Source organism: Hyaena hyaena, unplaced genomic scaffold (assembly GCF_003009895.1).
Source record: "Hyaena hyaena isolate Hyena2069 unplaced genomic scaffold, ASM300989v1 scaffold_32, whole genome shotgun sequence".
Taxonomy (NCBI): domain Eukaryota; kingdom Metazoa; phylum Chordata; class Mammalia; order Carnivora; family Hyaenidae; genus Hyaena; species Hyaena hyaena.
The window spans coordinates 3,195,860-3,211,472 of NW_024080663.1; the positions used below are offsets into that span (position 1 = coordinate 3,195,860).

General features: G+C 34.5%; 1 protein-coding gene across 1 annotated transcript in view; it reads left to right on the forward strand.

The window, feature by feature from the left end:
- DPYD (dihydropyrimidine dehydrogenase) overlaps positions 1 to 15,613 on the forward strand; it is an 821,052-nt gene that overhangs the window by 665,546 nt on the left and 139,893 nt on the right. Inside the window, exon 19 of the mRNA XM_039228461.1 lies at positions 2,466 to 2,608. Within this exon, the coding sequence (XP_039084392.1) occupies positions 2,466 to 2,608 (143 nt within the window). The remainder of the gene's footprint in view (positions 1 to 2,465; positions 2,609 to 15,613) is intronic.

Below are 15,613 nucleotides of genomic sequence, written 5' to 3' on the forward strand. Positions count from 1 at the left end.
ATAGATATGTTTTTCCTTACACCAAAACTTTTATTATTATCTTGAACCTATTATTTCTTTGTACCTGTCATTTTAAAACTAAAAACAAATTTCTATATAACAATTTAGAAAGATCCTTTTATATACTTTCAAAAGATTTCCTTCCAGAAATCTTTCATGGTAGATAAAAGTCATTTTTAAAACCTATTCCCCATAAAAATGCTCTCTGAGAACAGGTAGATTATATTTCATATTAAATCAGTTGAGTTACAAAGAAAACTAATCAAATGGAATTTATAATGGAAATAAAAACTGAATTTAGTATTAGCCAGTAACAGAGGGATCCATTCCTTCATTTTCAGATCACATTTCCTCAGAGAACATAATTACTCTTAATTTTTAAGATGATACCTTTATTAGTTTGAAAGATTTTCGTGTTCATTAGGTAGGTTAGAAAGTTTTAGAAAAGAAAGAAAACCATGAAATAGAAAATGTCTTATTGACCTAATTGAACATCTTCAAATGCCACTGAGGATTTGCTGGTGTTTTTTAACACCTGTGTAATAATGTTGCCCTTTAAATGTAACTGGTTAAATTTTCAAAGCTGTGTTCTGGGATTTTGCCATTTGATGTCCATTAATATCAATTGGAGTATTTGGCCAAATCCCTGTGTACCACTTTGAAATCTTATCCCTTAGTGTTAATGATAGTCTTCTAACAGTGCAGTTAGAAATAAATTATTTATCTGCTTAGCTCAAATTTCCTTTACTCTCTAGGGTCAACTAAATAAAAAAAAAAAAAAAAAGAATCCCAGTGTTTATCATTTCAAAGTAACATGTATGTAGAAGCCATCAGCTTAATATGTATTGAACATGTCAGTTATAAGAAGCAGATAGATATATGTCTATCTAAAAGATTTATTTAAATTACAGATTTCCTTTAAAATGCTTTCATTTAACTTTTATTCTTACTTCGATATCTTTTTCAGTACAGCTAAAGATTTATATACATAAATATGTTTGTGAATGTCAGTGTGGGTGTGTTTTCTTGCTATGCATTCTCCTGTCTACTATGTTACCTCATCTATGGCTAAACCAGACAGACTTAGAAAAACTAATAAACATTTTGAAGTAGAAATATGATCCTGATGTTCAGTTTCTAATTTGCCCTAATTTATTGCCTTGTATTTCAGTGTCCATTATGGAACTCTGAAGTATTAGCATTGAACATTCCTGACTGAGAGACATTAATATCTAGTGGAAGCTTTTTAAGGTGTAGGAGCAGTAAGAACAGACATTTTCACAAACATTTTTGGTGTTAGCTGCAAAAACATCAGTTACAGATAAATTCAGTATCGTTTGAAATACATATGAACAGGATAAAACAAACACACTAACTTTAAGGAAAATTCTTTTTGCTTCCTCAAACTGAACACTCCCATAAATATGCATTGATAATGCTGATGAAGATGCTTGTGGTGGAAGTGATAATACAGTACTCACCACACAAGGTGATTTTACCAGTTGCTTGTGTTTTTTTGTGGAACCCTGATTTGAGGTAATGTCAAATTCTTGCACAGATATAACTATTTTTAGTTCAGAAAATACCTTTATAGAACATTGACTTAGGAGTCCACACCAGAAATATAAAATTATATTCCAATGTGATGAAAGCATTAATTTACTTCAGAGTGTGTTAACCCTTGAGAGTTGAAAGCAGCTTTGGCACTATTAATCATTTTAAAAATGTCCCCCAAGTGTTCTGTCCATCCGTGAGGCTTTCATTGTGATCAGGGAATAATATATTGGTAATGTCTGGCTGAGTAAAGTATAAAAAGTCAAGCATATACTCTTTAATTACTGAATTCTAGCAACTTGTCCCTAGCTTGGTTGAAACTCTCTAATGTCTGAAAAATTAGATGAGGCTCACTATATTTCATCAAATTGTGAGTAATACATGTAAAAAGCAATATGGTATCTGTAAGTTCATCAGCACCTTGCTTGTTTTCACAGTATCTCTAGTCACACCAGCTGCTTTATACTTAGTGGAAACATAACAGAGCTGTATGTCTATTTATGCACTGTATGTGATTGTTTTTCTTTTTCAAAATCTGCTGTTCCTTGTTCTTTTTAAAACAGATGCTTGAACATTCCATATAATCTTTTACACATTACTGTATATCAAATTGTATTATGCATGTATTTTATGCAGGAGTTCTAGAGTTGCTATATCCACTTGTATAACACGTTTGCTTGCAATAATAGCATCAGAATTCTTAAAATAAATACACATCCATCAAATTAACATACTTTAAAACATGGAAATGTACATGTATTACATATATATATATATATATATATATCTTAAATAAAGATAAAGAAATTTGACTTTTGTCCAGTACAATACTGCCATTACCTAATAATACTTATAAGGCAGTATTTTCAACTAGTCAATATGCTAACCATTGATTGTTCTCTTTTCTGTAGGTACAGCAATCAGACCTATTGCTTTGAGAGCTGTGACCTCCATTGCTCGTGCTTTGCCTGGATTTCCCATTTTGGCCACTGGCGGAATTGACTCAGCTGAAAGTGGTCTTCAGTTTCTCCACAGTGGAGCCTCGGTCCTCCAGGTAGTACTTGTGTTTGTCTGCCCCTTCAAAAAGCTCCATCTAACACACCTACTGTAAATTATGTGATAACAAATATATTCTTATAGGGTCTCCTGAGAAAGAGACAGTGTGCAGTTAAAATGACAGCACTCATTAAGTTCCTGTTGTGAGTAGAAAACAAACCTGGGATTTATTTCCCACTCTACTAAGGGCTTATGAAACCTCTATCTTTTAAAAATATTTTTTCCCTCTCTGTTGCCAAAATCAATGAAACCAGGTACTAAAATGCACACTGCAGAACTGGGAAAAAGGCAAATACATGAAGAAATCTGGGTAAAAGTAAAATTTTGATTGAAAAATAAAGTGAGGGGTGCCTGGTGGCTGTTAAGTGTCCAACTTTGGCTCAGGTCATGATCTCATGGTTCATGAGTTTGAGCCCCACATCAGGGCTCAGAGCCTGGAACCTGATACAGATTCTGTGCCTCCTTCTCTTTCTGCCTCTCCCCTGCTTGCACTCTTTCTCTCTCTCTCTCTCAAAAATAAATAAAATGTTGAAAAAAAAAAGAAAAAGAAAAAGAATGAAGTCAAAGGTAAGGCCAATACATAAAATCTACCAAATTTGACTCTGAATTTCCTGGCAGCCAAATCAAGGAAATTAATAGTTTCATAAAACTTTCAAAATATAAATATAAATTGATCAACTTCTTGTGGTATAGAGCTGTGAGAAATTCTTCTATTATTGTCATAATGTGATACTTTGAGAGGTAGTGTATTATACTCTTAATAGCACTCCTACATATCATTTATTACTTATACACTAACTTGTTATAATGTTCCTCAACAAAGGCCCAATATAGTTCCTTGGCACATTATAACATAAGCATTTCCCTGAGGCCAGATATGCAGGTTTAGATGGTCTGACTTTACCCAGGTATAAAATTTTTCATACGATTACTAGACTGTTGCCTCTCAGATAATACTCCGTTATGGATTCTTACTACCTAGCATTGAATGAAATTAGAAAGCACAGAGTTTAGCTTCCTCACTGATATTCTCTGGTAAGAAACTAGAGAACAAATATGTTGCCTATTTGATAATCACAGTAAACATCCTATTACAAAATAAAATCTAAGGTGGAAATAATATGTATCAGAATGCTAATAGAAGATATAAAGAAGAACCAAATTTCAGGACTGAAAATTATAATAACTAGAATTTAAAAATGAGTTAATGGACTCAACAGAAGAGTGGAGACAACAGAAGAAAGAATCAGTTACATGGAAGACAGAGCAATAGAAATTAACCTCTCTGGACAACACAGAGAAAAAAGACTGAAAAAACAAATGAACAGCACTTCAAGGAACTTTGAGACTGTAATAAAAGATCTAATGTTCAGAGAAGAGGTTACAGAAGGATGAAATGACAAAGAAATAATGTTTCAAAACTTCCCAATTTTTGTAAAAGGGCAAAATCCTATAGATTCAAGAAGGTGAATGAACCTCAAATATGATTGATCTAAAGAAATCCATACCAAAATCCATCATAGTCAAACTTCTGAAAACTAAAGGCAAAAAAAAGGACCTTGGAAACAAGAAAAAACCATTTCACCTACAGGGAACAAACAATTGTAATGACAATAGACTTCTCATTAGAAAGCATGAACTCCAAGAAGTGAAATAATATTTTTCAGTTGTTGAAGGAAAACAGCTTTCAACTAGAATCCTATATCCTTCAGGAACAAAGGATAAATCAACACATTCTCGACTGAGGAAAAATTAAGAGAATTTTTTGCCAGGAGACCATAACCAAAAGAATGGTTAAAGGAAGTTCCTTTAAAAGAAAGGAAATGTTAAAGAAAGTATCTTGGGACATAAGGAAGGAAGGAAAGGAAGGAAGAAGGAACACCAACTTCAAGAAAAATATGAAGATATGTATGACTAGGACTGAATATCACCTGAATTTACTTTCATGAACATGGAGAAATGTATGGACTGGAGGATGCAAGTGGGTTATAAGTAGGTCCAGAAAAGATGCTTGCTTATTTCCAAATGTAATCTTTGGCAAGTCACACATGAGGGTGAAGATTGTTGACATTCTACCATGAGCTGGTTTTAGCTGCTGCTACATACAGTATTTCCACATCTACCCAAGAGTGAAATTGTTTTATTGTGTGTCACTGTATTGCACTTTATAGATATGATATTTTTTACAAATTTGAAGGCTTGTGTGAATCCTGCATCTAACAAGTCTGTTGGCACCATTTTTTTCAAAAAGCATTTGCTCACTCTGTGTCTTTGTATCACATTGTGGTAATTCTTGCAATATTTCATGCTTTTAAAATTATTATTATATGTTTTTGATGATCTATGATCAGTGATTATGACTCACTGGAAGCTTAGATGATGGCTAGCATTTTTAGAAATAAAGTATTTTTTAATCAAAGGATGTACATTTTTAGACATAATGCTATTGCACACTTAATAGAATGAGGTAGTGTAAATACAACTTTTATATACACTGAGAAACCAAAAAAATCATTTGACTTTAATGCATTATTTGCTTTATTGTGATGATCTAGAACTGAACTCACAATATCTTTGAAGTATGCCAGCACTTTGACACCATTTGAAGCTTGGAGGATGAAAGTAATGTAGACAAAGTCGCATGACTAGAGCTAGGGCGGAAATCAGGTTTTACACTTGTAAAGCCAATGCTTTTCCAACTGCTCACATTGCCTAGCCCCCTCCTAGAACTTGTAAGAAGAGAATATCAGTAATAGGCAGGTCTTCCCTACCTACTCAAGACTCACATATTCAGGCTACAGCTTATTTCTTAGAGTAAGGATGCTAAGAAGAGAAGAAATATGAAAAATAGAAAAAATTAATCAACAATGTGCTGAGTAGAGTAGAGGTTTACTTGGTGTGTGGATCATAGTATGTGAGTATATGTAGAATACTATATGTCCTCACAAAACTGTATAGTGAAATAAGCACTCAAATTGTGGTTTCTGCTTAGGCTCATCTTAGATCAAGAAGCAGAGAATCACTCAAAGCACCTTAAGAAAATGTAGCCTATTGTATGCTATGCCATCAGTGGAATTTGGGACTAGGATTGTAAGAAGCAATGGGTCAATTCTCGGGAGAGATCTTCTCCATCCCTTTTTTATGGTCCATATGATTTCTCCCTCAGAGGAATCTAGTTTTCTTTCTCTCTCCAGAGCTTACTCCTTGTTTCTGCTTCCCCTGGACTTCTGCCTGGCACATGACACTTGGACCTACTCTACATGGTAGTTTTCAGCTCCAACTTCTACATGAAATGCCTCACTAGCTTAATACCTCTTGGCTCAGATTTCAAAAGAGGAAATTCATTTTGCTCAATTTATCTTCTTGCACCAGGCCTCATCTTAAAACATTGGTCACCCAGTGTGTTGACTGCTTGGTAAACAGTAGAAACACACTATGTATTTGTTGAGTGAATTTGTTAAATGAATGTGTTGGAGTTCCTTTTTTTTTTTTTAACCAGCTTGTAAAGAGGAGATGAAGGTGTTAACATGGTGTACAGAGTAGTCGCCAAAGGACTTCCCCTTCAGCTCTGGCCAGGAACTGCAGGGAGACTTTCCAGCCATGTAAACTATTGGTTTCCAAATGATTTTGTTAAAAATGGAAAGTTCTATACATAGGCTTTTAAGTGGTGGAGATTATAGATTATGTATCAATTCTACCATTAGCTTTAGTTTTATTTAGCCAGAACATATTTTTAAACCAATTAACTAAAGTGTGAACTAAAATCTGTATTATGAGATACTTAATACTATTATTAGATATACTTAATACAGTTATGAGAGGGAAAACCCTTGCATTTAGAATTATGACTTGGCATTTGAAGGGGATAGACACAATATTTCTGTGTCTCTTTCGTTGTAACTGACTTTCACCCTGTTCAGCTCCCTAATCCATAGTTAATCTAACCTTTCATTTTCTATACTTCTGGGCTGCTGAATATTATTAGAGAATTCAAGTAACTCTTCCAACTGGATTTACTTCAACTTAACACTGTTTAATGTCAGCTGGGCCATGAGTGCTAGTCAGCATCCATTTTTATTTGTCTTTAAACACACACACACACACACACACACACACACACACACACACACACACACAAAATTGTCTCCAGCAGATAGTTCATGTCTTTTTCATATACCTCAAGGACCTAAACCCTCCATCATCATCTTGTATTTCTCTGATGCCATTTGTTCACTGGTTCTTTTTACCTAACTCTGTCCTCATCTCTGATTCTATAACAGTTCTCTTGAAGAGCTCATCCCCTTATATACCTTTGGGTGGAGTACTGTCAAATCTATCTTTCTAGTTATTTCTACTCAGAAGTGAAGTACATACTGACAAAATGCATTTTTTATAAGATGTGATCGAATGAAATGCATTTAAGTATCAGGGTGCTGGTGCTGATACACTGGGGTATAGAAAGAGAAGTAATGGGTACAGAAATAGTGACATAAGCATTTGATTCTGATCTTGATACATATACACAGACTATGTAGGTATATGGCAGGTGAGTTCACTACTGGAATAAGGATTTAGTAATTTCAAATTCAGGTTTAAATGTATTCAACAGCTGTGACCTTCTATGTGACTTTAGAAAAAGTACTGGCATTTCAAAATGGAAAGGTAAAATTGTTTCATAAGTTGAATAAGTGTGATAGAACATGCCTCCCTTATTAATCATTATGCATCACATAGAATCTTTCACACATTTGTTCATTCAATAAATATTTATTAAGAACCTACTACATACCTGATACTGTTCTAGGGATTTGGAATTATTCTGTGACTAGAACAGGCAAAAGTTCATTACCTCCAAGGCTTACAGTTCAGTGAGGTGAGAGACATAACATATAATGAATATGAAAGATAAGTATACTATCTTGTACATAAGATCATAAGTGCTATGAAAAATAAAGACGCCTCATTGTAAAGGTAAATTTCAGCAAAATATTATCAAAGGAAAATACTTAATTTTGGAGCAACAGTTGCTTAAATTTTTATTTGAGTGTTAACTGAAATATAAAAATTACAAAATATTATAGATCACTTTGCAGTTCATTTTAGGGTTTCAGGTTGCATTTTAGTCGGTAATTTTTGGTCTTATTACCATTTCTAGGAATGTATCATTTCTCACTGTTTATTTCTATTATCTTATTCTGCAACTTACTTTGACAAGGATGTTAACTTCTCAGTGGTGAAATATCCAATAACTCTACCTTCAAAATGTCAGTGAATGTTTAATATAAAAACTAAGGAATTAGCTAGAGAGTAATTTGGGTTCCAGATCATTTTCCTAGTACATCTTTGGAGTGAAAATGACTATCACAAAAGAACCAAATACAAGACTGTGGCTAAGAAATAGGATTCAAAACCAATTATGGCTTGGTGTTCTTGGGTATCTGCTCTTATAACTTTGTCAGTCAGCTAAATGGATTTCTAATTTATTTGTGTAAACTCCAGTGTGTTTGAAATATGATTTTTCTTCTTACTTTATAGGCTTTCATTAGTTAGAATATGCAAATTAGAGCTCTAAAAAGGACAGATGAAAATTATTGGTAAATTTCAGATACTGAATAAGTACCTCCTTGTTAAATTATATTCTCAAACTCTTCATAAACTCTTGAGGTCTTAAAATCTTTTGTGGGGTTACTCTGAAGAATAGAAGTTTGCTTCTGGCTGTCAATTAGTTATTCATGAAGAGGATAGTAAATAAATAACTTGAATAATTCTCCTTAACTAGTTTGTAAAGAAGACTTTAATAAATTAAAACTGGGATTTTTTTTCCTTTTTCTTTCTTTCTTTCTTTTCTTTTTTTTTTTTTTTTTTGGCTATGCTTTTACTTTTAGTTTTTTACTCCCAGACCTAGCCTTCCTGCTGAGTCCTATGTCCTTTTCCTCTGATTTAGTACTAGTTCAAAGTTTCTTCTAATAAAAAACTATTTAGATATTTCTGTTGCAACTAAAACCCAAACTAAATCAGTCACTTTTAGTGATTAGTTTCATCACAAAATGTTCACTCTTCTCTATTGTATATAGATAGAGAATATAAGTACTATGCTACCTTTTTTTCACTGAATGACTCTGGGTTTCTATAATTTAATTTAATGATATTGCCCATTACAATTTAATCTATTAAGGACTTTGATTCAGGACATCGGAAATTATAGGAAGCCATCAGTTCATTCATGTACAATTATGACCTGGGCCTTCATTGAAATTATATGGTTAGATTTTTTTTATCCCATTTCTTTTGTTAGGGTTTGTCACTGAAGTTAATCAAAAATCCTGAAATGCAACAGAAAGAGGGAGCATAGTGGGCACTTGCTGTGAAGAGTCATGGTCATGTGATGGACACTCACTAAACTTAGATAACAAAGTCAATTTTTAACAATAATCAAAGCTATTCTAATGGAGCTGGTTCAGGCTAAATGGAATATTGTAATGTGATCACGAGATGTTTTATTTTATTAAAACCAATGAGAAAGAAGTAATTGAAGCAGACGATGACACTGTTTCCACCTGAGTGGAGATGCTTTACCAACATTCTCTCCCAGAAAGACCTCAGTGCTTCAACTCTCTTGATGGGAGTCTTGGGAGAATAAAAATTTTGCAACTGTATTCTAAATTTTTATTGCATAGGTGGGAAATAGTTATTCAGTGATTTCTTAGGGTATTTTTCCCCATTTCATTCACTTTAAAGTAAGTCTATGATATAGGAATGAAGAATAGTTGATACCATTCCAAGTTATTTTAAATGGCATCTGAACTGTTTCACATAGCTAGTTAAAATAGACATATTTTTCTTTCCACTATGCATTTCTTGTTTCCTAACTTTAATGAGTGTTTAGTTTACAATTTTAAGAACAATTTCCAAGTGGGTATTGAAAAAAATAGAAACTCTATATTCTTAGAATAATATAAGAAAAAATATGCTCTTAGTATCCATTCAATGAAATTACAACTACCATGTCAATTATTACATTATTTTAAATTAGTTTAATGGATGGTTACTTTTAATGGAAGAGGTTTTAATTTTTGAAAAGCATCATGATTCCAGTGTAACAGTGTTGTTTATAAGCAAATAGAGGAAATTAAATGGAAACCTGTTAGGCCTTCAGATGATTACACAGTCTCCAATTGACAGAAAGCTTAACATCTAAATTCAAAGGAAATTAATTGAAATTAAGTCTAATCTTTTTGAAAGACAGTTTTACCATAAGAAAAAAGTAACAGTTTCACATAGTGACTGATTTATGTGAGAAAATAACTGTGAGTTAGGCAAGATGTTTGTAGATATAGCCATATGAAATTTCTGATCTTGCATAAACTTCTTTGGCCAAAGTTTTTTTTCCTGACTCTTACCAGATCCTTTTTCTGTTATCTGCTCCTTTTTGCATTCTATGCAGAGATATGGTTAAATGCTAGTTACACTTCTTTGTCAAAAAATTTTCATATTCCTGACCAAAGCTTTAAACTACTATTTATCCTCTTATTATTCAGTTTTTTAAAAATCCCAGTTGTTTAGATATTCTTATATCACATGTTATTTTCCAAATATTGTGTTTTCTTTGTTGTTTTTCTCTCAAGCTTTCAAATTTATCAGTATCATTTGAAATTAGTTGTGATTGGACATAACTGATTTTTTAATAACCATCATACAACTTGTCTATCCAAATGACTGTTAGAAATAGTCACTTTGGGAGGTAATCTGTTTTGAATACTATCAATAACTACTCTTTATACTTTGAGGGTAGATTTCTATGTTATGTTATGTTTAATGGAAAAGTATTGAAATGTGACAGTCTTTATGTTCTCACAGGCTGACACCACACCCCTTCTCTCTCCTCAGATCCAGGAGCAAATAAATGCCCAGTGGGCCCTGTCTACTTTGTACTTCATGGCATTTTATTCCCTTTTTAATTAATGTTTTTATCCTCCAAAATTTGAATTCCCTCCTCTTCTAAGTATACTGACAGCCTCCTTCATCCTTGGTTAATTGCCTTGTAGATAATTTTTTGATTATTCCCAAGGACAACGGTCCCTCAAATGTGACTTTATCAACACAAATACATCACTTCTAGAGGAAACATATCTCTGAGTGGATGTTTTGTTACCAGTAGAATGCTGTCATCAACTTTCTATGAAAAAAAAAATGTTTTAAATATTAACCCAAAAGTCAGACTAACACAAGTCCCTTTCCAGAATTGTTTGGTTCTATCATGTGTGTAATATATATGAACTTTCTCTCCAAGAGTTCAGATTAGAATAGATTGTTTGTGCCATTCTAACATTTTTTCTCATAAGAAAAGAATGAAGACATAGACCAAAAGGACATTTCACACTTGATTCCTTGAAAATGCCTACCTCCCTAAGAGTTTCTAATCATGACATTCAATTTTGTACCCCACTATTTTTCTTTGTATGTCCTGTCCCAATTCTTTATCACTTTTCTTAGTTACATTTTTGAAATGACACTAAATTATTAGTTTATGATAATAATGATGTTTCTGGGTTAAGGCCCCTCTTCTTTTGAAATGACTTCTGTCTGTCTTATGCTTACTATCCTTATTCTGATGGGAGAAACAAAAACAGGTTTCAATATTTGTCCAGGCTATTTGAAGACCAGATCCTTTGATTTTTTTTTTAAATAATTTTTTATGTTTGGGAGCATTGGCTTCTTTCTGCAATCATAACAAACAAAACCTTAGAAACTTTATCCTCTTGACACCGACACACATGTGTACAAGCCTCACGTAAGTCTTGTAGTAAAGCCTCACGTTTGGCCATCACCCCCACAATATATTCACAGCAAACTCGACTTCCACGAGTTACTTTCTTCTGAAAAGATCCAGTCATCATTTTAGTGGTGGTGCACTCTGAATTTACTGCAGTGTGTTTTCCTTTTTGTTTTTTTCTGTTGAGATACTCCTGATTTTCTTCCAAACCCATCTTTAATGGAGCAGCTTCTGGTCTGATTTCTAATCATCTTTGAAGATTAGAAAATGTTAAGATTCATTTGCTCACTTTCTGATCTTGATATAGGATGTATGTATGGCTGAGAGAGAGTAGAAAAGAGAAGGGAAGACCCTTACAGACAGTAGCAGCGCCACAGAACACATAGGGCTGTGAACCAAAACTGAAACTGAGCTCTGATACCTGCTTTAGAAAGGCTAGTGATGGAGGCACCTGGCTGGCTCAGTCGGTAAGCCAACTTTGGCTCAGGTCATGATCTCGTGGTTGGGTTCGAGCCCCGCGTCGGGCTCTGTGCTAACGGCTAGCTCAGAGCCTGGAACCTGTCTTGGGATTCTGCGTCTCCCTTTCTCTCTGACCCTCCCCTGCTCATGCTGTCTCTCTCTCTCTCTGTCAAAAATAAATTTAAAAAAACAGAGAAAGGCTAGTGATGTCTCTTCTTCCCAAGGTAAAATTGAAACTCAGTAGTTCTGCCTTATCCCTCTATATCATTGCCTAATACACAAGTTTGGTTTTGTTTATTATATTTTCAAGGTCCTGTTCTTTTTTAATTTTTTTTAGCATTTATTCATTTTTGAGAGACAGAGAGAACAGAGCGTGAGCTGGGAAGAGGCAGAGGGAGAGGGAGACACAGAATCCAAAGCAGGCTCCAGGCTCTGAGCTGTCAGCACAGCTCCTTAATGCATGTATTCAATAAACCCCATTATTGGTTTCTAGCATTTTTTGAAAACTTCGCTTCATTCTAGCCTTGAAGATCCTTAACAGTATTGTGTGCCATTGTTAGACATCCAGATGTGGTTGTATTGCCATATATAGTGCAGTAGTTAAGAGAAGGAGCTTGGATGTTCTACCACCTTTGCTCAATCACCAGCTTCACCATTTAATGGCTGAATAAATTTGAGTGAATTATTTAACTTCTCTACATGTTGATGTATTCATCTATAAAATGGAAGTTATACTACCTATCCCACTGGGTCATTGTAAGGAAGAAGTGGTATTTAATATGCTCTAGGGAATATTACAAATCAGAGTCCCAGTCCCTGGAGTGGCTCTTTCTTGCTCCAGCCACCCTGCTTCAGCCACTCTTCTCGCCACTCAGCGAAAGCCTAGCACATCAGGGTGACTTCAGCACCCTGGTCCAGCTCTAAGATTAATGAATATCAACTTTGATTGTATCTATCTCTAATTCAAAACTCCTAGAAAAAAAGAATAACTGGACTATGTCATTCCAGTCATGCAATTGACATTTATTAAGGACTCTTTTTTGGGGGGAACAGATGATAATGATTTATTGAGAATAAAAGAATAAGAAAACAATTTGAGGGCACATTTAGTTTTTGCAGTATTAATTGTGAGTCTTGATGCAAATAATGACTATGAAAATAATTGTAGTAAAATATTAAAATTATTAAAGGCCTAAAAACTGTTTAGGAAGACTTTTAGTGGAAATCACAACTATGTCCCCCATTTAGAAGTTTAGAAAGTCAATGATAAGTTTAAGGTTTGTGAGAACTTCTAAAGGAAATTGCTGTCAGGATATCTCTTTAGTTCAGTGACTCCTAACTCACAGTTCAGAAACCAGGCTTAGGCCAGATGACCTGTCTAGCATAGGAGCATTGAAATATGCCACTTCACCATTTCATCATTGAAATATAAGCGTATCATTAGTTCTTTCAGATAGAAGAATTGTCGGTTAAGAGTTTGACACAAATATGAGAAACTATGGATTTTATCAGTAATATTCTGTGTGAATATATATAATACTGACTGGATTATTGTATCTTCCTCTCACATTTATACTTAAAAATATTCATCTCTGAAATGAACTGTTTGCTTCTATGTTAACAGTTTGTTCTAGAAAAGAAAATTTCATCGTCAATGTTCCCAATGAAAATGCTTTTAAGGGAAAGTTTTGAATGTTTTATTGCAGACTACTCAACAAATTGTAATTTCAGATAGAGAACCAAATAGTTTTCTGTTTTATCTAAGTGAACAAAAAATCATTCAAGAACTTGGCTCTCTAAAAATACGTATCTGTGCATCATGTATGTATTTTATGGCATCCAAGTTATACTTCAGTAGATTTCTAAAAGGCTTCTGAGACAGAGACATGAATTTTTACAGATTCTAATTACAAGTTAGAAGTCATCTCACTGTGGGAAATTAAAAATGGAAACAATTAGGGAAAATTCCAGTTGAAAGAAAAATGCATTATGAAGAAAGCAATAAAAGCACAAAAAATAGGAAAGTAAAATCACTTCTCAGTAGCTTCTATGATTCAATTGTAGATCAATAGTGTGTAGTTAATGCATTACCAAGAGAGCATTAATTTGCAATTACCACAGGTGATCTGATCCTCTGTGTTCTGTCCATTGACACAAATGACCTTTTGTTGAAAGAGATTCTATAGTCATTATTTTAAATAGAGCAACAGAACGGCAAAAGGAAGGTATAGGTCACTTTCAGTCCTGAGTATCTTACATCACACAAAGTGTGAACCACTGTACTGTAGCCCCAGTCACATAATGGAGTGTAATGAGCCTGAGCATGGGTATGTCTGTTCGCATACAGGAAGGGTGTAACATACCCTGGGGTGATGATAGGTAAATATGATTCAAGGTGAAACTACAAATTCCCTGAGTTAAGTACAACATAAAGTAGACCTTTGAAAAACCTCTACAATAAGGGAAGGTATGAGAGACTTTGGTTCAACCAAGTAGGTGTTTTTGCAGTGCTTCTGTTTGGTGCAAGCTGCACAGCCCTGGAGGTAGAGAGTCTAGGACAATGGTACGTTCTTGAAAGGATGGGAGGAAGGAAGGAAGGAAGGAAGGAAGGAAGGAAGGAAGGAAGGAAGGAAGGATGAAAGGAAGGAAGGAAGGAAGGGAGGAAGGAAGGAAGGAAGGAAGGAAGGAAGGAAGGAAGGAAGGAGACCTCCACCCCCCTAGAGACTATATTCTAATCACAAGCAGTGTGGCAGGAACCCACACAGTCTTGTCTGGAGTCTGCTACACAGGCAGTGATATCAACCTCAGAATTGGCAGCTAGGCACAGGAAGCCAAAAAGGACTACATCTTACTGATGCATGCTTCAGCACAAATGAAAATGCATCAAATCGTTTGGAGTGAAATCCTAGCTCTGCTGCTCATTAGCTATATGACTTAGGCTTTATTGGATGTGTGAACATTTTATACTTCAAGTTCATTATCTGAAGATAGGGTTGATAATAGTAATACCTACTTCATAGGATGGTTGTGAGGATTAAATGTTATCACATGGAAAGCATTTCAAACAGTACCTGCAACACAGTACCCATGGATGTTAGATATTAATTATGTCGTCATTATCATCACCATCCCCTGCGACTAGTTTTATGCATTGATAAAGAATTTTAAAACAAAATTTACACCCCTATATTCTAGCTTTTGACTAGCAAGTATTGTAGCTCACGCTGATTGAAAATAGCACCCGAGGAACAGGCCAAGTGCTTAGGTTTTATTGGAAAGTAAATTCTAGGGTAGCTAGAGAAAAGGGAAATAGAAGAAAGAGAAAGATGGGATTTGAATACAAGGTAATGCATTACTGAGTAGTCCACTGCTTCACAAGCTGCAAGAGATACACAAACAGGCAATTGGCCATATGTACGTCTCCAGATAGACTAGACAGAAAATAATGCCTTGGGACAATCCATCCCAGGGAAAAGGGAGAGAAAATTCATTGGCCATTCCTTTCAGCCTTCTTTCTCCTATTGGCTGAAGTTCATCTTCTGGAGAGTTAACTCTTCCATCTTCTGAATTTGATCGCCCTGTAAACACCTGCTCCCACACCCTGGAATGTGGCCTATTCTGGCACTTCATCCAGGATACTGAACTCTTCTATATGTCTGATTACAAAGCCTGTATATTATAGTGACAGATAAACTATTATCTTAGAAGTTATCCAGTTAAAATTATAAGCAAATTATGCCTCATAATGTGGAAAACCTACCTCCATATATT